At 50.5% G+C, this 25,797-nt stretch overlaps 1 protein-coding gene across 1 annotated transcript in view; it reads right to left on the reverse strand.

Moving 5' to 3' along the window:
* Positions 1-1,432: 1,432 nt before the first annotated feature.
* LOC144228887 (kinesin-like protein KIF6) overlaps positions 1,433-25,797 on the reverse strand; it is a 102,455-nt gene continuing 78,090 nt past the window's right edge. The window contains exons 4-9 of the mRNA XM_077760789.1: positions 23,001-23,085; positions 20,949-21,084; positions 17,794-17,891; positions 10,271-10,360; positions 8,153-8,259; positions 1,433-2,410 (exon numbers count right to left, since the gene is read on the reverse strand). Coding sequence (XP_077616915.1) covers positions 2,400-2,410; positions 8,153-8,259; positions 10,271-10,360; positions 17,794-17,891; positions 20,949-21,084; positions 23,001-23,085 — 527 coding nt within the window. The 3' untranslated portion in view covers positions 1,433-2,399. The remainder of the gene's footprint in view (positions 2,411-8,152; positions 8,260-10,270; positions 10,361-17,793; positions 17,892-20,948; positions 21,085-23,000; positions 23,086-25,797) is intronic.

Genomic DNA, 25,797 nt, shown 5'->3' on the forward strand with positions numbered 1-25,797 from the left:
TTTAAGGGGTAGGAAAGAATACCCTGCCTCCATGAGGCTGTGGCAAAGCTTTGGGTGTATAATTCTATTTCAGGGGGCAAAGTCTTCAGACTGGTTATTCAATCTACCACAGTTTCTCTGCTTCCTAAAAATCCCTATGGCAAGATCTGAGCAAGCCACATTCTAAACAGTCCTCCTCCCAACATCTCTTGTCAAGTGAATAGCAGAGCAAATTGAATTCTAGTAGGGACTGGGCTGGAGTCCCTGGCCAGGCTGCTTTCCAGAAGATGTTTTGGAAAGCTCTGCAGTTTGGCCTGGAGTGAACTCAGATGCCCCATGGAGCTCAGGATTGCCGGAGAGTCTTTTCAGAGCACTGCATCCATTTCTCCCATTTTAAAGGCCAGTGAACTTTGTGGAAGATGTACTGTGGTCAAGCATGTGTCCACATCAAAGGTCCAGCTTCCATTGGGAAGGGACATGTGGGGGGGGGTCCCTCTCCAGTTGCTGTATACACTTTGTATACAGCTCCCTCGGCAAGGCACCAGGCCCAGCTGTCTGTTTTTCTCTCTTCTTCATTTCCTCTCCTGCCTTCAGTGATTGCTATGGGAGGCGGGTTCACACCCTGCATGGGGCACACCACACATCTCTGTCAATAAGGCCTTTGGATCCAGGAGATAAGTTCTCAGCAGGAGATCTAAAGTCAATAGACTCTAACCAGCTCTAAATGGCTGAGGGCACTAAGGTGTGCCAGGTACACGGAGGCTGTCTCCGAGGAACTCTGGCCAACCCCATGCTTCCTCAGGACTCTGAGAGTGTGTTTGTGTTACATGTGTGGCCTGTGGACTCGAGGAGGCTTCGAGGATCTGGCTATAAGGGCTTTGTTGGGTCTTCCTAGGTTCTACAGACTTTATTGAGGACTTACTATGTGCCACAGAACTATGAGGACCAGCAGTGGATCAGGGAGGCTGGACCCTGCCCGATGGGCCTCAGTCACCGAGCCAGAGTTAAGGTGTGGGCCAGACACCAGCCCGAGAAGTCTGGGTTCTGTCTCTGCCACTCATTAATTGAAGGAGTATTTATTGAGTGCCAACTTGTGCTGGGGACATAGTGATGAGCAAGACATATAGGTCCTTGTTGTCATGGAGCTTTTAGTCTTGGGGGAGGGGTTGCAGGCCATAAAAAAAATAAGCAAATAAAGAAAGATGATATGTCAGGCGGTGATGAGGAAAAACAGAGAAATGGGATAGAGAGTAACTAGGGGGTGGCTCTATTTGGGTGGTCATGGAAAGCCAGGGAGGAGAGGACTTTTGCCACGAAGAAGCCCTTGCATGATCATTTTACCTAGTCCTGGGGTGGGGGGACAGTAAGCCAATTTGATGTATTTTCTCTCTGCTCTCTCTCTAGGGTGCCAGGTCCTGTATTCATAAGACAGAGAGAGCAGGAGTGGTAGACAAACACTTTTATTCAGTTAGTTTCATTTCAAATGCCCTTCCTCTCCCCACTCCACACCCCTCCCCATCTACTGCTGGCTTGGGACCTTGGCGCCACTGCCCTTGGAGGGCCTCCTGAGGGCTGGCCCACCCTCCGCTGGGTCTGTATCCTGCAGCCAGGCCATGGAGTGCTGCAACGCTCACTGAGGCAAGCCCCCAGCAGCTCTGTCTTCCTGGTGGGATTTTGGGGAGTTTTGGCCCAAGTCCTGCAGAGCCCCAAGAGGCTGGGTGAGGGTGTGAGGCCCAAGGTGCCCACACTGCCCCTCCCATGCTCTCTGCAGAGCTCCTAGGAGCCATCCACGGCTCCCAGGGTGCAACGATGTCCTTGGACCCTGCAGGGTAGGTGACTCCCTGGAAATATGGCTCATCTGGGCCGTCAGGGTGATGGTGGAAGGTTTGGTTTGGGAGATCAGGACTGGCCATCAGGATGCTTTGGGCTCCACTGCTTTGTCTTTGGCCGCAACGTCCTGCCTGGCTTGTCCCAGCCATTCCTGGGCTCCTACACCAGGGGGTGGGGCAGAGAGTGGGCTGGTAGGTAGCTAAAAATAACAGATTGTCATTTCTTCCATATTCTACAAGCACGAGCTTCCCCTGCCACTACATTATGATGGTACTATTTCATCATCTCCAAGGTCTAAAATCAACTACTACAGGAGTGAGCAGAAGCCCTTATCTTAACCCCTTAGCACCCTGGCATTGCTTGGTCTGGCCAACAGCCCCAGCACCCACAGCACGGGTGGCGCAAGAAGCCCCAGCCTCACTGGCAGCCTCCAGACACCATACTTAAGGAAACATAGCTCTCTCTCTTGGAACCCAAATCACTAGTTGCTCCCAGCAGTCCACAGATCACATCTGCAGCCAGGGTGAGTGAGAAAAGGCGCCTTCCTTCATCCATACTCTGTTCTTGCTGCACAGGGCACAGCCGGATGCTTACTGGAAACCTGAAAAGAGACAGGGTGTTCTTGGTTAGGCTGTGCATGGGGGCACTGATTTCTCCCTGACTGAAGTGCACGGGGAGGCGACGGCAGACCCCTTGGGTCTTGGGCAGTGTGTCTCTCTGTGCCCAGACTCCTAGGGGCTGCATTTACTCCCCCAGCAGTGAAGGATGATGCCTCCTTTGCCCTCTCCCTGAACCAGGACCAATAGTCATTGTTCAGCCCCATTGACATCCCTACCAAACTCTCCAAGAGATTCTCTTTTTGCTCCTTATATTCATTATATTTCACCTGAGCACCGTGGCCCATCCTGTCACCTCCCATGGCTGGACAGGGAGGGAGAAGGGTTATCTGGACTAAGAACCAGGGCCCCTGAGGTCTAGCCAGGATGGTCCCCATCCCATGGTGCAAATCATGGGCAAATCATGTTAGTTATCTGGGTCTTACTTTCCAAATACCCAGATTGATGGAGCAGATGAGGTGCCTGGTAGAAGAAAGGTAGCTGGCATGGCTCCTGGCTTCTCAGAGTGTGGTCCGTGGGTCAGCAGCATTGGCATTCCCAGGGAGCGTGTTGAGAAGTGCCAAATCTAAGACCTTACCCAGACTTACAGGACGAGAATCTGCACTTTAACCCCTAGATTTATTGGCACATTAATGTGTGAGAAGAAATGGTATGAGTGACATGCAGTTAATTCGCTTAAAGTTTGGCTATCTTAATAAGAGCAAAAGGGCTTGGGAACACAGTGTTAAAAACACCTGCAGAGGGCAGAGAGATTGAGAAGTGGGGCAGCTGCAGCCATCTGGGTGCGGGCATGGGGACCTGGCAGCGAGTGGGGGAGGATTGTGGTCATGGTCTGCCTGACATCACTGAGGAAGAACCAGTAAATCTCTGTGCTGCACTGAATGTGGGAGGTGACAGGGAGGCAGAGGTTGAAAACAATTTAAGGCTCCCAGCCCTTGGTCCTTCAGATCTAATTCTGAGTGCAAGACCCTAGGCTGTTCAATTAAGTGAAGATGGTCCTTACTTTTCAGACATTCCTAGCTGTTCTAGATGACAGAGCGGGAAGGGAGAACACCGGGCCCACCAGTGCACATGAAGGGGATGCACTCCGGTCACTCTGGACCCATGGTTCCCAGCTCTGCTGTGCATTGGAAACCCTTGGGTGGGTGGGGGGAACCTTTAGAAATCCCAATGCCCAGGCCACTCCCAGGACAGATTAAATCAGAATCTCGTGGTGGTGGTAGGGGACCAGGTGACACCAATGAGGAGCCAGGGCTGAAACCCGCTGCTTTTGTGGGCTCTCTGTTCCAAGGGCTGTGAGGGCAGGTACCGGGGACCAGCAGGCATGTGTCTCCTGGGCACTTCCTGGCTCTGGTGTTCCCTTTGCACCACTGACGAGCAGCCTGGGCCAGACGAGTCAGCGCTACCAGTGGGGAGGAGCATAGGATCTGAGCCAGCTCCTGCCCCAGGACGGTCACTGTATCCCACGTACACTTGCCTGCAGTGGTGACCAGGGGAGGGGTGCGGCTGAGGAGGAGCGCCACAGATCCAGACCTCAGCCCAGCAGAAAAGGCGCCATTTCTTTACTTGACGAACCCCAGTGAAGTGACAGAGCTGTCAGTCTACACTGGGATTTTGCGACCGTAGGTTCCCAGACTAGAGGGTATTGCTACAGAGAAGCCACTGAAAGGAGATCGCTCCTCACCGTGTTGGGCCAGTTCTCACCAGAGGCCAGTTTCCCGCTAACAGCTCCGTGGTGCTTGGCCATGTACGAGGGACTTTTATGGACATTATCTCAGGAGAAGCTGGCCACCTTGACGAAGGCAGACTCTGAACTTGACAGATGAGTGAAGGGGCTGGGGAGGTGACCTGCCTAAGGCCACACAGGGCCAAGGGTCAAGGAGTCTCACATTTAGGCCTCCTCCCTCCCGGTTCTGGGGTCTTTCCATTTCCCTGGGACAGATCTTGCCCAGCGGAGAGCTTGGGGGCTTTCTCGGAGTGGGGACGGGAGCGTCCAGGCTGGCAGGGGGCTCTGCCTGGCACCGGCTGGAGAAGAGGGGCCATGGGGGTCACACCAAGGTTCCTGTCCAGATGGAAACAGTTTCAAACTCAGGGATTAAGGAAGGCCTTTTAAAAAAAGCACTCTAGAAAGGGGTTAACCTCATTGTCTCAGATTTTAAAGCCATCCTTGGCAGGTGGAAACAGCAGATTTGACTTCGTGAATGATGAACGCCCCATACGGGGGATATATACCTGTCCACACGTGCCCCTGGCAGGGATTTAAATGTTCCACAGGTTTTCCATGAATCCTAAATCAACTAGATTCATCCCGGCCCTTGGTGAAGTGTGTGAGCCGGCAGGCGAGGCTTACGCTAAATCACCCTCTCTGGGCTCCCGCTCTTAGGCTGATAGTCACAAATTCCCCATAATGAGCACTCCTGAAGAAGCCCAGACAGACAGCACCACTAAATTAAGAGCAGAGGGAGCCCAGGGCAGGGGAGAGGGAAGTGTTTGCTTTGGCTGGGGAAGGTGCCCGGGGCCTGGCCTATGTGTTTGCCTGACAGGGAGGCCTGATAAGTGGGCTGTGTGGAAAGTGCTGCGTGGTGGGGCCTGGCCATCTGCTGCACGTCGGGGGAGGCCGCACCTGCTGGCCCTCTGGCCCTGACCCGGCGGAACCCCTGTCACCCTTCTTCAGCTTCCTTTGCAGCCTCACGGCCACTAAGAACCCAAGATTGGTTTTTTTTTTCCCCCTGAAGAATAAAAATTGAACCCTTGAACTTTTGTTTTGATGAATTACTTCCAGGCTGTTTGTTTGGAGAACAAAGCTCCCAGCTGCAGGGTGGGTGGAAGCCAGGAGACAAACACCCGACCGACCGCAGAGTGGCATTTCACGACAGCGTGGCCAAGTGGAGAGAGCACAGAAAACCTGGGTTATCCTTGCTCCGCCATTTGTTAGCTGGGCGAGTTATTCAACCCTGTGTGCTTCAGTTTCCCTTCCTGTCAAAAAGGGGATCAGACTCTTGACTCTGTACACTTAGAGCACCCCACCTTTCAGTACAGTTTTCTGTGTCATATGCGTAATGGAGTTAGCAGGAGTGTGCCATCTTGACATAGACCTTGGGTTTATGCCTCTTCTTGTCCGAGACGGTTGGAAATAGCGTCTTTATGTGGGCAAAAGCTGGGTAAACAATCAATGTTGCTGACGTGTAGACTCCTTGAGGGGACGGATGATGGTTGATTGCTACGCATTTGTTCCAGGGGAGGGGGTTCTTCGTCCACTTTATGTCCCAGACGCCATGCGGTCTCCTTCCTTGAAGAATTTCCCCTGCAGCCTTGGCCTTTTTCTCCATACGACCAGCCTCCTTTCTTCTCCTGGATCATTCCTCTCCGTAGGCAAACGTGTCTTCACAACCACCGCTTCCCTTCAGCCCCAGCTCCTGGCGGCTCCTCTTCCCAGCCAAGCCCCTGGGTCATCTGTCTCCACTCCACTATCTCTACTTTCACTCCTTGCTTCACTCCTCAACCACCACAATGGCTCCTCTGTTCTCTCAGGTCTCTGCCTACAGGGTGCTTGTCCAGGGCCCCTGTGACACGCAGAGTGGCCACCAGGCAGTGTCCCACCCTTGCTTAGCCTTCCAGAAGCTCTGGGCTCCACCAGCCCATCTCCCCTGGGCCACGTTCTCCTGCAGGCCTGCCTGAGGCCACACTCACTCCCCTGCGGGCTCTTCTCTTGCCCTGGCTGTGCCTTCTCAGTAGTTTTGGCTGAATCTTCCTGTTTACCTCCAAATGTCGGAGTGCCCCAAGGGCACAAATAACCCTATTTGCTCTCCTTAACAGGAATTTCACCCAGTGCATGGCTCTATACTCCATCCAGGCCTCGCCGCTGAGCTCCAGACTCATGTTCAGGGGCCTACTTATCTCCTCTGAGGTCTCAAAGGGCTTTTGAAACTTTGAATGGGCCAGCCGGAAATCTGAATTCCCCCAGCAACTTCCCTCTGGTGCCCACCCTCCCTGCTTTCCGGCCAATGGCATCCCCATCCTGTTAGCTGCTCAGCGGATGCCCATGAGCCTGCCGGCTCTCCTCTCCTTCATGACTCATGTCTGATCGCCTGTGAGGTCCAGGCTGCCCTCACCCCTTGCTGGACCTCCCCAGGAGCTGAATGACTATGCTACTCCTGGGCCTCTACCACCTCTGCTTGTGTGCAATGGGCAGAGTCAGCTTGCCAACACCCCAGGCAGACCACACCACACCATGGCTTAAATTCTTCAGTGGGTTCCCACTACACCTGGAATAGAAGGCCTTGTCCACAAGGCCTGTTGATCTGGCTCCTGTTCTCGAGCTGAGCCCCTCAGCGATTCAGGTCTCCTTCCCATCCTGTGACCAAGCAAAGCTCCCTCCAGGGCTGTTCACCTTCTGCTCCTTCTGCTTGGAACGCTTGCTCCCAGGACACTGCACGGCCACTCCATTCTTACTATTCAGCTACTGGTTCAAGGTTCTCCTCTCTAGGGAGCCCCTGTCTCTGCCCTTGCCCCAGCGAATGGCAGTCTTCCCTGGGGGCCCTCTACAACATTATAGATTTTAGCTATTTCACAGCTCTTACCACCACCTCAAATGATCTTCTCTATTTGCTGGTGTGTTCATTCATCATCTATCTCTTCCCCACCCCCAGAACACCATCTTGACTCCATCTTGTTCATGGCTATGGCCCCAGCACCGATACAGTGCCTGGCATACAGAAGGTGCCCAATAAATACAGGTCTTGGGGAGACCTGACAGTGCTGCTGATCCCAGGGGTGGAGAGAGAACAGTGGACAGGCTGGCATCTCGGGGAGGGTGAGGATGACATGGCAAGGCCATCCTTTGCCTGGGCACTCCACCCTCATGTGCAGACCTCCTAGTGTCTCAACTGCAGACAGTTGGCCATGAAACTGACTGTGGGCCTCTTGGAGCAGGTGTCAGTCATTATAGGATCCAAGTCTGGCATTTCATCCGTCAAGGTGTTGACATGGGAAAGCAATGCTCAACCTGTCTGGTAGCCTTTGGCTTATTGGGACAAGGTTAAACACAGGGCCAGGGCAGAGTCTTGGGTCTCATTGCTGTGGGTCTCTGGGGGAGAAGGGAAGCAGGAGAAGAGAAGGCCTGACCACAGCAGGGGTCAGCTGCCAGGAGGAAGAAGGTGGGTCACAAAGGCCAGGAGGGGCCTTCTCTGCCTCGTCCTGTGGTCTGACACAACACAAGTATTTCTTCTGTAACTGTTAGCAGTGTTCTCAGGCCTGAGCTCTCAAGTGGTGTTTACATCTACAACTCATTGGCAAGAACCACACTCCAAAAGGAGAGTGATGTTTCTAGCTAGGGATTCAAGTTACCAAACCATCACTCAGCTCCTTCCCATATGGAGAAGGCTGGACAAAGGAGAACTGGCTTTGAGGACACAGAACAAAGGAGCTGAAGATCCCGAGGAGGGAGGGAAGTTTTGACAAGCAGGGCGAGAGCACCTGGGCCCGCCACCCCCTTGGGCCTGTCTTGGTGTTTGTGATGCTGTCTCCTGGAGCTTTTTCCAGGAGGAAGCTGAGGCCGGGCATGTGTGAAAGGACCACAAGCTCAGTCCTGTGGTTTCAGGAATATGCAGGAAGCTCCCTTCTGGCTCTGGCCTTCCCTTTTGCTTTTCCCTCTGGCTTTTCCCTCAAGGGTTGGTGAGCAGAACCGGGTGACCTGTGTCCCTGGAGGAGGAGGAAGGTGCACTTACATTTCTTCTGCAGAATGCTCTGTCTGGCCTTGATGAATGCCAGGATGTCGGAGTCAGTCTGGCTGTCCCCAGTGAGAGGGACAGATGATGCTGGCTTCTCAGGGACGCTGTGGACAAGCACATGTCACACATCACTGCACCTTACATTTGAACTCCATGCCTTTCCAAAGTGCTTTCCATGTTCAGTGACCGGATCTCACCCAGGAGGCTGTGGGACCGCAGTCTGCCTTCTCACCTCTCCACTGTACAGAAGCCACAGTGACCCCTTCATCACATCCCCCTCCTCTGGCTTAACCCAGTTAGTGGATTCTCCTCACTTGGAGTGAAATTCAGACTCTCTTCAAGTGTGATCTGGGTTCCGGTCTACTACCACACTCCAGCTACCCTGCCCTTCTTTCTTAAAAATAATTTTTTTTTTTAATGTTTGTTTGACAAAGAGGGAGAGACCGAGTGTGAGTCAGGGAGGGACAGAGAGAGAGGGAGACACAGAATCCGAAGCAGGCTCCAGGCTCTGAGCTGTCAGCACAGCCCGATGTGGATGAACAGTGAGATCATGACCTGAGTGGAAGTCGGATGCTTAACTGACTGAACCACCCAGGTGCTCCTCATTTCTTTTTTTAAGTTTTTAAAAAAATATTTATTTTTGAGAGAGAGAGAGAGAGACAGAGTAGGAGTGGGGGAGAGGCAGAGAGAGAGGGAGACAGAATCTGAAGCAGGTGCTAGGCTCTGAGCTGTCAGCACAGAGCCCAACGTGCAACTTGAACTCACAAACTGTGAGATCATGACCTGAGCCAAAGTCAGATGCTCAACTGACCCAGACATCCCAGCCCTGCCCTTCTTTCTGTTCTTCTCTTACTCAATGGCTTTGCTTTGGCTGTCTCCTTTCCCCAGACTTCTCTCCCCTCAAGATCTTTGCAGGGTCGAATATGCTTTGTCTCAGCATCCATCCCTGATGCACCCACCACCTCTCCCCTTCCCTAAACCAAGCCCATTCCACTTGGGGTCTGACTGTCTCCTTCAGCACCCAACATAGAGGGCACATCCGTTAGGGACATCTCCCCAGTGCATCCCTACCCTCAACCATAGCTTAGCTAGTTTCTGGGGCAGATAAGTATTCTCCCCTCTCTCTGCAAAACCACAGTCGTTAGCTGAGTAACTTGCCATGACTGGAAAAAAAAATACTACATTTCCCAGCCTCCTTTGCAGCTATGTGTGGTCAGGTGACCAGGTTCCAGCCAATGAGATTTAAGAGAAGTAGTATGGGCCTTCCAAGAAATCCTTTTTAAAAAGGTAAGAATGCATGTACCTTTCTCCCTCCTCTTTTTCCAACCAGTAACCAGTATCCCCCCAAGAAAATTCAAAGCAGTGCCCTCCTGGCTTGCAAGCCTCATCCATCTTCATACTGTGCCTCCACACGGCAGGTGATAGTATCCACTCTCTCAGAAGGCAGTGAGGACTGTCTACAATAAGGGGCTGTTCACCATCACAAGTAATTGTGTTGGCATCCAGCTGCAGTCTGTGACAAGTGCTCCAGTGAGACTGCACAGAGCTGTTCCTTCTGTCTGGGCTTGGAGCAGGGGACATGGCTGGACCTTACCCCTCGGACTACTTGAGAGGTGAGCAAGGTCTGCCAGGTGAAGAAGGGTGCTCAGGTATTGTAGTCCGAAGGCATCAAGGGCACTGCTGGGGAGAGGCCTTGACAGCTTTGTTCGGTCTGGAGTGAATGGCTCACAGGGCTGAGGCTAGCTAGGCTTGTCAACTCTCTGCCCTTCCCAGCCTGGGGACCCTGTAATGGGGCTACGTTGGAATGGCTGGGGTGGGCTGGCTCTTTCTTCCTTTAATGGCCCTGGGTACATCTATTTACATGGACACTTGAAGCAATTCTGCCCGCACAGGGCTGCAGAGACCCCTGGGAGAAAACTCCCCTGCCTTGGGACTCAGCATCTGTGAGAGACTTCAGGGTATTCCTGGGGTGTCAAGGTAGAGGCCAGTCCTGGGCTGTGTCTGTGCATCCACTGGACATGAGGCCCCTCAGGCTGTGGGAGAAGAGAACTGGCAATTTTGACCCATTCCACTCACGGCCAGGGCTGCCACAGGCATGGGAGGGAGAAGTCAGACCTGTTTTTCAGGGAGGTGCTGGTGCTGTTGGGCTCCCGGCTGTGCAGGATGGGGCAAGGTGAGGGCGAGATTTTCCTGGCATTCACATCACTGCAAGGGAAAATGACAAAAGGAAAAGGTCTGGGAGGAGATTTCCAGAAGAGAAATTTAAGTTGATATTTAGGAGCCGTATGGACTGAATGTTTGTGTCTCCCAAATTCATATGTTGAAGCCCTAGCACCTAATGTGATGGCATTTGGAGGTGAAGCCTTTGGAAGGTAATGAGGTTTTGAGGAGGTCCTAAGGGTGGGGCCACCAAGATGGTGCTGGTTTCCTTATAAGGAGAGGAAGAGAGATCAGAGTTCTCTCTCTCTCTCTCTCTCTCTCTGTCTCTCTACCATGTGAGGACACAGCAAAAGCATGGCCACCTTCAAGCCAGCAAGAGGGTCCTTGCACCCTAGAGACGGTGATGTGATGATATAATAGGAATTTGTTTTTCACAGTCTGGAGGCTGGGAGGCTGGGATCAGGATACAGCACAGTCATGTTCTCACAGGGTCCTCTTCTGGCAGACTGCCAAATTCTTGTGTTCTCACAGGACAGAAAGAGAGTGAGCTAGCTCTCTGGCCTCTTCTTACAAAGGCACTAATCCCATCAATGAGTCCTCCACCCTTGTGACTTAAAGATGCACCTTCAAATACCATTGCATCTGGGATTAGGTTTCAACATATGAATTTTTCGAGGATGCACTCAGTTTATAACATTCTGTCCCTGCCCCTGACCCCTCTACCTCCCACAAATTCATGTCCTTTTTACAAGTGAAACAGTTCCCTCCATCCCACCAGCCTCCAAAGGCTTAACTCATCCCAGCATCAACTCTAAAGTCCAAAGTCTCATCTAAATCAGAGATAGGTGAGACTGGAAGTCGAATCACTCTGAGGCGGAATTTCTCACCGGCTGTGAACATGTGAAAGCAGATGAGTTTTGTGTTTCCAAAATACAATGGCGGATAGGCATAGGTTAGACATTCCATTCCACAAGGGAGAAAGAGGAAGGGAGGGAGGGAGGGAGGAAGGAAGGAAGGAAGGAAGGAAGTTAGGAAGGAAGGAAGGAAGGAAGGAAGGAAGGAAGGAAGGAAGGGATGGGTGATGGGTCCCAGGCAAGTTCAAAATCTAGCAATGCAAACTCTATGAGGCTTGAGAATAATCCTCTCTGGTCCAATGTTCTGCCTTCTGGATTCACTGGGGGCACAGCCCTGTTTTCTGGACCCACTGGGCAAAGGTCCTGCTGGACTCTGCCGGGCAGGGTTCGTGCTCTCACGGTTCTGCTGGGAGGCCCTGCCCCCAGAGCTTATGAGTAGGCAGTGCCCACTGCCCCTTTTGAAATGGAGGCGGCAGCCAGGATGCTCTCTCAACTGCCATTGGGGTCAGTCTTCCCTTAACTTGGAGGAATAGTGCACATTCGTAGCAGAATAGCGGTCATTTACAGACACCTATGTCTACACACCGGATCCTGGAGAGTGCTCTGCAAACATCGTGCCATTTAATCCTCTCAATTGCCTCATTATATAGATTAGGCAACGGAAGTTTAGGGGGGTTAAAGAAAGCCTAAAAGTTACCAGCTGGCTAGTGGTAGAGTCTGAATCCGATCCATGACTCTGTGAGGCATCAGAATCCGTTTCTCAGCCATGATACTTTATTAACTGGACTTGGCTCTGTGGGGTTCTTAGGAAGCACATGCAGGAGATGCATGGCTCACTCCTGGCCACACTGACAACCAGCCCCTGGTCCCAAATGATGAGTCAGACCCAACAGGTGTCTGGCTCACTCAGGGAGGTGCAGTTTGGCCCATTTAACTAGGCTGCCTGATGTGTGTGCCTTGCCTTTGACTCCTGGTTATAAACAGCAGAACCCAACAGTGCTCCTTGGGAGGTGAAGACGCCGGCCACCAAAGCTGTCCCAAGATGCCAGTGACATGATAGGATCCTCTCCCTTCTCTGGGATGGTCCTGCCTAGACACCATATCCAACCTGGGAGAGGCCTAAACATTCCTCTGGTTGGAACTCTCCTTTACAGATGGCGGCACTCGGGCTGAGAGGTGGGCTAGGGTGAGACAGGGCCACCAGCTTTGCCTAGCCTGCACCATCAGTCTGAGGCACTCCACAGGCCCCACAACCTGCTCCCCCACCCATGGGTACAGCCCCTTCCCCAGCTCCAGCCTTCTGCCCTCTCCCAGCTCAGCCCTCCCTGCGCCTGCCTCCACAGGTTCAAGACTGTGGGCCAAACAAACGGGAAAGGAAATCAGAGCCTGGGAATCCCTCCCATCCCCATGTTTCTTTCCTTGCATCCCAGACTCCACTGGGTGGTAGGGAGAGATGAGGATCTGTGCTGTCTGGTTACAGAAGCTGTAGAACTAGAGGCAGCCACGAGGTGGCAGGCTCTGCATGCTTTTCTTTGGAGATCAGTGGCCAATGATCGGGGCTCCTTCTGAATGATTCCTGGTGCAGGCCTCCGGAAGGGGAGAGAGGGCTTTCCATTTCATAGGTGCTTCCATTTCACCAGGTCAGAGTCAGTCTGGAAACTGTAGCAACTCTTGCAAGGTCAAGTCACTGGCATTCAAATGGCTCATTAACCCAGTGCATTCCCAGTGCATTCCCAGTAGGTCATTGCCTAAGATTCCAGGGAGCATCCACAGGTACAAACTGTTGAGGGGCCACACTGTAGTGTGTGGAAGAGGGGCATAGATGGACAGTGGACAGGGCAGAAAGGTGTCATGATCACACTATGGAAAGATGGGGCATCTAGGACCCTCTGCAGAGGCCCAGCTGCCCAGCCTGTTGCCTGGACCATTCAGGAGGATGGCGTTATGTGAAGGCTTGGGCTCCTGAGAGAGATGACTCCTCCAGTCCTGAGGCTGCTCAAGTGTCCCTGCAACTAAGTTTCTGAACCCTTAGGATCATACCACAAATTACTTTTGTTTTCTTCCCTGACCAACCAGCCTGTGACACTGCATTCATTTCTCACGTTGACATTCCTTTCGGAGAAAGAACATGCCAGCCATCAGAATTAATTACCTCTTTCTTAATAAGAATTAATAAGTAGTATTAATAAAAAGCCTCCTGGGTTGCCAGAGTGTCGTGCATTTAGTGTGATCAGCCTGCAGGCACAGGCGCCCCGGGCCCGCAGTGAGTCCATGTAGAGCAGCCTCTCTGGAGCTTGGTGGAAACTGCCTGCTGGACCCTCGCTCTCTCACCCCAGCAGCTCTCAATGGCACTGGTGCATTTATCTGCTCATGGAATTATAGCATCAGAGGGACCTTGACGCATCTTATAGATGAGATGACGAGATTCCCCAAGGACGAGCTGCCTTGCTCAAGGGCCCGCTGATTGGAAGAAGTACAATGAAGATTTCTTTCAGATGTTCTTTGTGAAAGTCTAAACGGAAGGGGCTCCTTGCAGGTGGCCAACGGGCTGATCTGATGCACACCTCTGAAATCCATGGCTTGGATTTTCAGGGTTAAGGGTGTCTTGGCAAGCACATCCAGGGACTATCTTCAGCTGGAATACCTAAGGAAAAGGAGTGTCCAGGAATGCCACGGCCCTACTTTTCACACAGGTGGGTGCTGGAAGGGGCCACGATTCTTATAGTGGTTCTCCAAGAAGATTCCAGGAGGCCTTGCCCAGTGGCTGATTCTTAGACTTCTTCCATGGTGGGCACTCTCTGACAGAAGCGGGCAGGTAAAGGCTGGTGGCAGGGGGGACAGATGGACAAGCAATACAAAGAGGCAGCCTTGGCTGATGGAGAGCCTGCGAGAAGGGGCAAGAAGCTCAGACAGGAAAGCAAACGAAGAAAGAGGGAGAAAGGGAATGTAGGATGGGGATAAAGGTGGGTAGGGAGAGAAAGTGGAGGAAGGGGATGGGGAAGAATGGATTGCAGGAGTGAAGCGGAGAGGAGAGAGGAGGTGGGGAGAGAGCAGGGGAGAGGGAGGTGGGAAGAATGGAGCCTGGAGTTCAGGGTTACAATGTAGCCCTTCACATTACCAACCGCAGGGTTCAACAATCCCTTTCCTTTCCGTGCCTCAGTTAGTTAAATGAGTGGTTGAATTCAGGGGTTCTCGACAGAAATGGTGGGGGCCGATGGCAGGGAGTTCTGGTTTTTTCAGTCAGAGGCTGGCTTTGTAAGCAAGTGTAGATTTCCTTTTCGAAAATCCTGGCCCCTTGGGCAAATCAGGCTATGGGCACATTGAAAGAGGGGAGGCTCCAAGCAGGAGGGCCTGGCATTTGGTAGAATCTAAAGAAAGCAAGGTTGTATGAAATAGCACAGAATATGGGCTGGAAACTGCCCTCTTACTAAAGAAAATATACAGGTGCCCCTCAAGGGCAGTCATTGAGTGAGGAGTGAGCAGGGCGGCTGGACACCAACAGGCCTGGGTTCCAATCCTGTCTTACCACTGACTAGCTGGGTGACCCTGAGCAAGTGAATTGAGCTCTCCGAGCTTAGGTGTTCTCATCTGTAAAATGGGGACAATGATACTATGTGTGGTTCTTGGAAATGACAGGATACTATTCCTGGGAGAGAAGAAAGCTAATGCTGTCTCCTCAGGGAATTTAAGGATGTCAACAAGCACACTATGGGATGTTCGCAGAAAATGTCTCAGGAGCGATGACCCGGGACAGGCTCTCCTCCCCGCCTCACCCCTGCTAGAGCCCGTGAGCTCTTTTCCGCCAGCATTAGAAAGCATGTGGCAGGTGATTTCTTTGTCAGAGGTGGAGCCCCCAGACCTGTCCCTTTCCAGTAGTAGCAGGGACCTTCCCTCTCACCCATTGGAAACTTTCTGCCTATATCTGTTGGTATCTGGACTGCTGTGTGGGAGGGAATTTAGGGGTGCCAACCACTCACAGCTGGGGTGTCTTAGCGAATTCTGTTCAGGATACTTGGTTATTTCTGCTGAGGGCTGGAGGTCCAGCCAAAGCACTGGCTGCCACTGGAGATGACAGGGCATCTGTCACTCCAAGGCCACCCTGGGTACTCTCCCCAAAGACCCTCCAGTGAGCAGCCATCAAAGGGGCCTAGGGTACAGTTCTGGGAGCAAGATTTTGAGAAAGGCTTCCATGGGTGATCTTTACTTTGAAATTCAGAGTTCTGAACTTCACTTGGCAGGCATGGTCTATTTCTACCATATAGCCCTTGGAGTGTGTGTACTGGGACTTTACACACACACACACACACACACACACACACACACACACTTCATTGTCTTTGACACAAAAGAAAACTTAGAGATGGAGCTTCCTATTTGCTGGGCAGGATATTTCTACCAATAAGGAACTATGTAGGAGATCTAGAAAAGAGGCTGGGGAAATAACAAGGGGTTCTGAGCCTCATAATTGGGAGGGGAGCTTGGTGTTGTGTGGGATACATGATAGACTCAGGACTGGGCCAGAGCAACAAGGAGGGAAAGCCCTGTCCTCTTGGCCGGGCCAGTGGTTTTCAAACATGCTTTGCGGAGTCTAGGAGTTTCAGGGGAAGGACACAGCTCCTCAGGGGTTGCAAGCTCACATGCTCCAGAGGCTGGCAGATACCCAGGTGAATGCGGAGAGGGCCAGCGGAGGACACTGATGCTAAGCTGTCTGTATTGCCGTAGAGCAAACCTACCTACACTGTCTTTTTAAAGACTATTAAATGAATGGGCTGTTTTTGGAGTTTTAGGTTTACAGAGAACTGAGCAGATGGTACAGACTTCCCATATAACCCCCCCCCCATCTTGTAGTTTCCCCTATTATCAACATCTTGGTCTTGTATTAGCGTTGTATATAATGTCGTATATTGTTACAACCAATGAACCAATAGAGATACAATGTTATGAACTCAAGTCCACGGTTTACCTGGGGGTTCACTCTTTTGTTGTACAGTTCTACAGATTTTAACAAATGCAGAATGTCATATTCCCATATGTTTTGCTGCCTTACAAATCCCTAGTGTTTCCCCATTCAACCTGTCCACCTCTTCCCTCTCACCCTGGCATTTACTAGTTGTTTTCTTCGTTTGTTTGTTTTTTACTGTCTCCATAGTTTTGCCCTTTCCAGAATGTCATGATGGAATTGCACATTAGGTAGCCTTTTCAGATTGCTTCTTTAACTTAGTAATATACATTTAGGTTCCCTCTATGTCTTTCCATGGCTCAATAGCCATGAACTAATGTAACGTGTGTCAACCATACTTAAAAACAACAACAAAAGAATAGTTTTAGGCTTTTAGAAAATTTGCAAAGATAGCAGCACAAAGAGGTACCATGTACCTCATACCCAGTTGCTCTTATTGTGCGATCTTACATTGGTATAGCACATTTGTCACAATGTGCCACGTATGGCACAATGTTTCAAACAATGCTGATACATTGTTATTAATTAAAGTCCATCCCTTATTTGAGTTTTCTTAATTTTTACCTAGTGTATTTTTTTCGGACCTAGGGTCCCATCCATCCAGGCTAGCATGTTACATTTTGCTGTCATGTCTCCTTAGGCTCCCCTTGTCTGTGACAGTTTCTTACATTTTCCTTGTTTTTGATGACCTTGACAGTTTTGAGGAGTGCTGTTGGGTATTTTGAAGAATGTCCCCCAGTTGATGTTCTCCTCATGATTGGACTGGGACGATGGGATTTTGAGAAGACCATAGAGGTAAGGTGCCATTCTCATAACATCATATTAAGGGTATTGTCTGGCACAACGCCCCCCTCCCCACCCGCCCAACCAGTCAAATAGAGTGAAGCTCTATTTAACATTTTCCAACCTGAGAGCTCAGCTCCTATTCAATCCCAGTCACAGGACTGCTCCTTGGTGGCAGAGGCCGGCACCCCTCACATGCTGCCCTGGCCTCTGGCCTAGCAGTACCAGAGCTCTCTGGGGGATGGGATGGAGGATGGCCGAGGCGTGCGTCACTGGCTCTACCACCTGAGTTGTGTGGTTGGAAAGAGATAATAATGTGGGTGGCATGGCAAGGAAGCTGCCTTCAGAAGGTGGTGTGGGAGGAAGTGGAGTCCCCACTGGGTCATGCCAGCATTCAGGGAAACTGGCTCCTGTTGTCCTCATGTGGAGGCCACCTTCCTGGGAGGCCACCCACATCCCTCCTGAGTCTGTGGTAGGACAGTCCTTTAGCAGAGCTCCTCTGTATCCTGACTGGCCTACCACCAACGTCCCCCTCCTCTCCAGTCCCCTCCCCCCTCTCCCCCAAGCTCTCCCTTCCACCTACTGCCAACCCCTTCTTCCCACTCAGAGGGCAGGGCCAGGGCTCAGACAATTAGAGCGCTTGTCTCTTGTCACCGTGGCAGTAGGTCTGCTGGCTGTCAGGGTCGGGGCGGAAAGGACTGAGGGGTGTGCTCAACAGCCTTTGTTCAAATACTCCTGGAACGACTGCTTGAGTATCTACAAATGTAACAGTACGAGTGATTCACTGTGGCCATCTATGTGGCCTATCGAGACCCATACATACAGCGGCAGGAACAGGTTGAGGAGAGGCAGCAAAACTTTTCTGCAACCTCACTCCTTACCTTTGGTTACAGAGAAGCTGAGGCCTTTCACACTGGGACTCAGGTGTCTGGGGAAAGGGCTTCGTGTGATTGAGTGAATTCACTGCTGAAGAATTTACCTGTTGGCCCAAGGAGTTTCAAAGTATTAGCTTGAATCTGGTGACATGGGAAAATGTCCTTGATGTTTATTTCTTAAGGCAAAAAAGCTAGCTCTAAAACTTGCTATATACAGCATGTGTGGGGAAACAATTAATCTAGACACTCTGATCACTGTAATGATGGGCTTCAAAAATTATCTCTGATAATAATGTCTGACTTATTCTTTGTCCTTTTCTGGGCTAAGTCTCCCAATTTGAGCCTGTATTACTTACTTGTGGTTAGGAAGAAGGGTTTAACATGCAATCTGACAAGTCTCCAGAAATCCTCTCTGGTTTTGCTTCCCTTTGTCCCAAAGAGATGCTACCAGAGGCAGGAGAAATCCACAGCACTCCCTGCCACGGAACGGCTCCACCGTGGTGCCCTGGCAACCTTGCGTGTCTCCACACAGGGCTTGAGAGCAAGGCCTCAACTGCAGCTTCTCTGAGTCTTGGCAGAGTGCCCTGTGGTTCTCCCAGAACCTGACAGCATAGCAGGCTCATGAGCAGATGCTACTAGTCTGTTTCCCACTTGCTTTGCTGTCTCCCTGGGGGTCGGTCATGGGACAGTTTCTCATCACCTCCCATGTTCTGATGAGGCTTAAGGCTTTCTGCCTCGCTTCACTCAGTGTACAGCTGCAGGCTATAAAGCTGCCTAGTGGCAGCCTAGAATGAACTCCTCAGCAACAGGGTGCCCCATCAGCCCTACCACAGTCATCTGGTCCATTCTGCTTCAGTGACATCCTGTGGGGCAGAGGGTACACAGAGCTGACATCTCTGGCTGCTCTGGCTTTTGCTGCCTAGACGAGTAAAATACGCCATCTGAATCCGTCAGCCTTTCCTGGACACTTCCTGAGTCACACAGGATGACCCTCATCGTCTACTGTTCAGTGGCTAAACTCCCTTGGGGACCAGCAGTGGCTGACGGCCTTACCACGAAGGGGTCTTAATGGGAGAACAGACAGGACCCAGGTGTGCTGTGAATGTGGATGGGAATCAATGACCCTTTTCTTTTTCCTAAGTTCTACCTGAAATTTAGCATTTCTTTCAATGATACAATGTAGACAACAAACCATAGTAGTATATGTGGTATCAGTGACTTCATCACTAGCTGGAAATCACAAGATATTTTCATATCATATTACACTGTGGCAGAAATACTGAAATACTGTGTTCACCACTACTTTGAAATTATGTTAAATATTAATAAATGTATCTCATTAATACACTTGTAAAGTGGTGTACATATTATTATACCATAGCTTTGCTTTAAACATATATTTTTTTAATGTTTTATTTATTTCTGAGAGAGAGAGAGAGGCAGTGTGAGCAGGGGAGGATCAGAGAGAGAGGGAGACACAGAATCCGAAGCAGGCTCCAGCCGCCGAGCTGGCAGTCAGCACAGAGCCTGACGTGGGGCTTGAACCCACAAACCGTGAGATCATGACCTGAGCCGAAGTCGGACACTTAACGGACTGAGCCACCCAGGCACCCCAAAAATATTTTGATGACTTTATTTCAGTCTTACTTGTTTTCTTTGTCATCTTGTATATTAAGTTTTATCCAAATATTCTTCTCTTTTGTCTGGTAACATGGCCACTTGGTAACACACTGGTTACTGCTTGGCTGCGTGTTTTTGACCAAATACCTTCTTAGGCTCTCAGTTTCCTTGTCCTTGAAATGAAGGCATCAGCTGTTAGATGATCTCTGAGAGATCTGCCAGCTACCTCCATTATACCAGAAATGAGGACTTACGGAGGACAATTGGACCTGGGCATTTGCATCAATGCTTCTTGACTTGTTATCTTAGCCTCCATAATATTAGAGAGCTTCCAGGAATCTGTCTAGCAAATATGCAAACATTTTTCTACAAACATGTTTCCAGTGCAAAACTGGACACAACCTAAACATTAAGCAAGCAAAGATTAAGTGGATTAAAATAAATTCATATGATGGAAGAGTGATAGCCATTAGAATGATGTAGAACACTAACATGGAAGAGCGGTCATGCTGTACCATGAAGTCCCAGGACACAAGCCATTCATGATACTTTGAAGCCCATATGATTCCATTTTTATAAAAATATAAGGAGGGAAGCCTGGGTGGCTCAGTCCTTTAAGCATCTGACTCTTGGTTTCAGCTCAGGTCATGATCTCGTGGTTTGTGGGATCCAGCCCCACACTGGACTTTGCTGACAGCACGGAGCCTGCTTGGGATTCTCTCTCCCTCTCTCTCTCTCTCTCCGCCCCTTCCCAGACTCAAGGTAAACAAATAAACTTAAAATAAAAATGGAAATATATGCAGAGGAGAAAAAAGTAATATAATCCAACGTGATAATATTGGTTATCCTTCAATGGTGGGGTTATGGTGATTTTTACTTCTTTGTGCTTTTCTCTATTTTTCAAAATTTCTACAATGTACACATAAATTATAGAAGCATATATTTACCTATACTCACATATGTATAAGCACACACATATATACAATGAAACCTTGGATTGAGAGTAACTTGTTTGGTGAGTGTTCCGCAAGATGAGCAAACATTTCTAATACATTTTAACTTGATAAATGAGTGAGGCCTTGCAATACAAGTCGTATGTACGTCTAATGTCACATGATCACAGCTGAGCCAATGGTTCTCGAAATTTGCTTTGGTATACAAGTGCTCTGGATTACAAGCATGTTTTCAGAACGAATGATGCTCACAAACCAAGGCTTTACTGTATATGACTGTAATAAAAAACACCCAATGCTGTCAATATGGTGTCGCAGGAGAATGTTACACAAAGAAACAGTGGCAAATCCACTGGTTTGGGCTCACCTTCCATCGCCCACCTTTCTAGGTGGCAGGCACCAGAGCACAGAGACAGCGCATCCTTGACCATTTGCATTCCTCGTTACTAAGATGAGAGCTTGCCTCCTGATCCTAGGCTGAGAGCACGTGGGCCTGCCTCTGACAGCCTGTCCCCAGAGGCCCTAACTTTCCCCAGGCCACAGGAGTGGGTCAGCCTCTGGGGCGGTGAAGGGGACAGCTGCTAATACCTGTAGGCCGGTGGCTTCCTCGGTCCACCAGGCTTCAAACTCTTTCTGCAACTTCACCTTGGCTTTGTCCATGAGCAGCTGCAAGTGCTCAATCTCCACCTTCAGGGCCTTCAGACGTGTGAACATCATTTTATACCTACAGTGGAATCAAGGAAGAGTCTTGAAAGTCACTGGCAAGAGTAAGGGTCACGAACAGAGTGTTGCTGCAGGGTCTGAGCCTGAGGATCTGGCAGGGCCGCTCTGGTGTCAGGAACCAGGACAGGACCCAGAGGAGCCCACAGAGGCCAGGGCACAGGGCCAGGGCTTGCATCCATCACAGAGAAGCACAGCCAGGTGTTTTTGTCCAGCAGGCCCAAGGGCTCTGTGTATGAGATGAATACCCCCTTTATTTTATTTATTTATTTTGGGAGAGAGAGACAGCGTGAGCAGGGGAGGGTCAGAGAGAGAGCGAGACACAGAATCTGAAGCAGGCTCCAGGCTCTGAGCTAGCTGTCAGCACAGAGCCCGATGCAGGGCTCGAACCCACGAACTGCGAGATTATGCCCTGAGCTGAAGTCGGATGCTTAACCGACTGAGCCACCCAGATGCTCCGAATACCCCCTTCTTCCAGAAGGATATCTACCATTACTGAGCACTAACTAAGGGGCAGGCATTCCTCTAGGCACTTGATAAATAAACTCATTCAGACCTCGTCTCGGTCCTATGAAGATGTTCCACTTTACAGATTTGGAACCTGGGGCAAGGAGAGGAAACATAACTTGCTCTGTGGCAGGGGCGAGCATTTGAACCCAGGCCATCTGGCTCTAGAAACCACAGTCTCAACTGCCTCACTATTCCGCTGGATCACCTTCATGTTGAGGACCGAAAGTTACCGTACATTCGTTACTGCGTCTATAGGTTTGGGGCATGCAGCAACCAATCGGAAGTTGTCCAACAGGAAACAGACAAACTGCCAACACAGCTTGGGTCCCCAGATGACCCTGAGGCAGGAAATGTGGACCAAGGGGACAACATAGAGTGGAGCAAAGCCACCAGAAGAATGGGTTGGGAAGAAAATGGGACAAATACAGAGTGAGGGAGAAAGAAGATAACCCAGGGGCAAACCCAGGGGGTGGACAGATGCATGGGCCGGTGTGGGGGGGCAGCACCAGGCTTTCTGGGAGGAGGATGCTGGCAGGACACGCACAGCACAGTCATGACGAGGGTTCAGGGGGCCTGCTGAGTGGGGCTCTGTCCTCCCCAAGTCTCAGGTGGCAGGGATGTGGGGGGGGGGGCAGGGCAGCCAGAGTGTCCGGGTTTGCTCAGGGTACATGCCCAGCTAGCCCAGGGATGGCACGTGTCATAATGACACCATGGGCTCCTTGAGGGCTGGAAAGGTGACTTGTTTGCTCTCCCCAGGGCCTCCCCATGGCAGGGAGGAGATAGCAAACATTTGTCGAAAGCATAAATGAATGCATGAACTGCAACGCTGGACGGGAGTGTTGCGTGACATTCTTTGACCACGCTGAGTATCAGTGATGGCCGTGTGTCTGTTTATGCTGGAGGTTCCTACTCTGTTAGTGAGATCATTTCGGCACCCTAAATGGCTGCAAGAGGGTGTGATTGATGATCTCAGGTCGCCCCGCAGATAAGGAGACTCAGGAGGAGAGCAGGGTAGATTTGCGGGCGGAAGACCTCTGTGGTCATACTCCCCGACTCCCCTAGATGGCAGCAGGAGATAAGGCTAGCCACTCCTGAGCTGCAGCCTGGGACCTTGGGCTGGTCAAGGTGCCAACAAGCCAACCTCTCTACCGACTCCAGGGCCCAGCTAGGCTTTCTGCTCCTGATTCCAAACTCATTCTGCCTATGGTTTCGACATTCCATATCTGTCTGCTCAAAGGCAGCACTCCCTCCAGCTATTTGAGGACCCAACTACTTGGACCCACTTCCCAGAGCAGCTCCAGACCTGGGCTGGGGAGTGGCCACTCTGTCTGGCCCCAGGTGACACATGCGTCATCCCTGAGAGCCCTAGGAGCCTGGGGTCAGGATGTGTGTGGGTGAAAAAATGGGTACCTTCTCTTTTCTTCCTCCAGTTGTGATCGAAGCTTCTCTTCTACCAAGTCTGGCATCGAAGGCATGGCTACATTTTCTGAGATGCCTGTGGAAGGAGATGTCAGTGGGTTACTCCAATGAAGAAGAAAGGTAAAAGGAGGAGTGTGATATTTTGGGCAGAGGACAGAGTAAAGTGCATATCAAGGTGAAAGGTTTCTGTTGGATGGGAGTCTGCTGCCGCCCTCTCCTCTGGATGGCAATCTCTGCTTGGTTGAAAGCCTTGGAAGAGAGGCTCCATGATTATTTCAGCTGTCCCTCCCATAGTCCAGCATCTGTCACTGGAAGACAATTCGTCCTTACATTGCTACTAATCCTTTTACTGTTGAGTTCAGTTATTTCCTCTTGAATCCCCAGGGAAGATGCAAAATAGCATTTTCCCATCCTCTGCTAGAGAGCCCCTTGCAAACCAAGAAGACATCCCTGAACTGTCTCACATCTGTCACATCTGTTTTCACACCAGTTGAGGTGCGAAGGATCTCAGAGCCTCAAATCATGTCTCCTGTTTTTGATTTCCCTCCAGAGCTGAGGTTCCCAAGCCTGATTAACCCAAGCAGTGCTGATATGCAGCCAGAGCTGAGAATAGGTTCGGATGCCCTGCCCATGAGCCAGGGCGACAGGACCCTGTCCAGGTCTTGGTGAGGGTTATGTTTCTACACATGCCGACTACTGCTCCATAGTTGTCCACACTGGCTAGTGTGCTCGTCTGGAGCCTGGCCTCTCCTAGCCTGGTGGGTGGGGTCTGTTTACCCTCCCAGGGGTCTCTGAGGCTGCTCTGTACTTCCTAGCCTCACAGAAGGTGTCTTGGAAGTCAGACAGCTCTGCTTCTTGCTCCACGTAGGGGAGAATCTATTTTGGGCCAGGTGCTTTCTGGACATAATCAGACTGAATCCTAATTTTTTTTAATGTTTATTTATTTTTGAGAGATGGAGAAAGACAGAGCACAAGCAGGAGAGGGGAGGGGGGGGGATAGAGAGAGGGAGAGAGAGAGGAAGAGAGAGACAGAATCAGAAGCAGGCTCCAGGCTCTGAGCTGTCAGCACAGAGCCGACAAAGGGGCTCGAATCCACAAACCGTGAGATCATGACCTAAGCCAAAGTCAAATGCTCAACCGACTAAGTCACCCAGGCGCTCTAGACTGAATCCTTCTAATACTCATTTGAAGCATTATTGTTTGCATTTTGCAGAGAAGGGCACTGAGGTTCAAAGAGGTTGACTTGGCCAAGGCCACGAGGCTAACTTAAGGAACCTGGATCCAAATCCAGTTTTGTTTGGTTGGAAGGGCCCTGGATTCAGAAATTCCTTCTGTTAACATTTCTGAAAGACGGTCATCTGCTTTCTGCCCCAATACTTCCAGTGGTGGGGAGCTCACTGCTTTGCACGGTAGCCCATTTCATTGTGGGCAGCTCTGTTTCCTCTTACTTTGAGCTGAGATCTGCCCCACTGACTTCTTTTCCCCTTGACTTTGGATCTTTGAAGCTGCATAGCATGTCTCCCTTCTTAACTTGATGGTTTTTTAGAGATTTTAACAACAACAAATCAACAACAAAATAACGTACCAACCATGTATCTGGAGCTTTAATCACTGGCTGAGTCTGCCCAGTTCCCTCACCTAAGGACTCAGTGACATGGTTGCTTTCTGACTAATCTTAAGGATCACAGTCTAAATCGGGACATAATGCTCCAGATAGGTTTGAAAGGGACATGGTAAAGAATGGCCCTCCAAGCTGTTATAAATGTACATTCTATATTTCTATAGCAGGTAAATTACTGGCAGTGACCATTTATCGAATGCCTACTTTATGCCAGGTGCTGCCAAGTTCTCCTAGGCACTGGGCTGGGTGCCCCACTCCCTTACCACCAATTTTCAACATAATCACAAGGGTCTTACCATCTTGTTTCAGTTAGATTCTAAGGCTCAGAGAGGACTGTGAATAACCTAAAGTCACACAGCTACTAAGAAGCAGAGATGGGATTTGAAATCAAATTTTTCTGGTTCTAAAGAGCTGAATGCTTCTATCAGGCAGCCTCCTCAGGGCCGTTTTTGTTTTTCAGCAACTTTGTCATTGCCATGGCCATGTCAGTTTGTCACCAGCCTCTATTAAACTTATGGTTAAAGACTCATTTTTTCATGAGTAGTTGTCAAAACACATCCTATTTCAGTGTGACTGTCCTTTTGATCCTAAACGCAACACTTCCCATCTATTGGGGGTTTAGCCTTCCGAGAGGTCCTCATTCCGCCATGCTTTTATTCTTTGCCTTTAGGCTGCCTTTTATGTCACCATCTAACTCCTTGATAAATATGCTAAGCAGATCAGGAGTCTGTCCTTTATCTTCCAGGCAACTGATACTCTCCCTCTCTTGTGTCAGGTGACAACTGTCTCTTGTAAACCCACTGGACAAGTGTCTTATCCATCATCTAAACACAGGAGATGCAGATACTATTAGACTCGCCAAGTGAAGATGACACGTCACCCATGATGGTGTGGTGCCCTCCAGCCCCAAGGAGTTGGCTGCCTGTCCACGTTGTCCATGCCCCACCAGGCACAGGTACGGAAGCCCCTGGAGGGGAGGGACAGGTCCCTCTGTTCTCCGTATCTCCCCTGTGCTATTTTTAGACTGCACATGCAGCGTACACTGACTCAGCGCTACACCCGTGCACCGGCCCTTGCCCTCTGAGAAACGTCAGATGTGATAAACTGAAGGCAGTCTGTTCACATCACACTGTTCCTGGTAGGACCTGAAATGGACAGAACGTATTC

Source organism: Crocuta crocuta, unplaced genomic scaffold (assembly GCF_008692635.1).
Source record: "Crocuta crocuta isolate KB4526 unplaced genomic scaffold, BGI_CrCroc_1.0 scaffold826, whole genome shotgun sequence".
Lineage (NCBI taxonomy): Eukaryota > Metazoa > Chordata > Mammalia > Carnivora > Hyaenidae > Crocuta > Crocuta crocuta.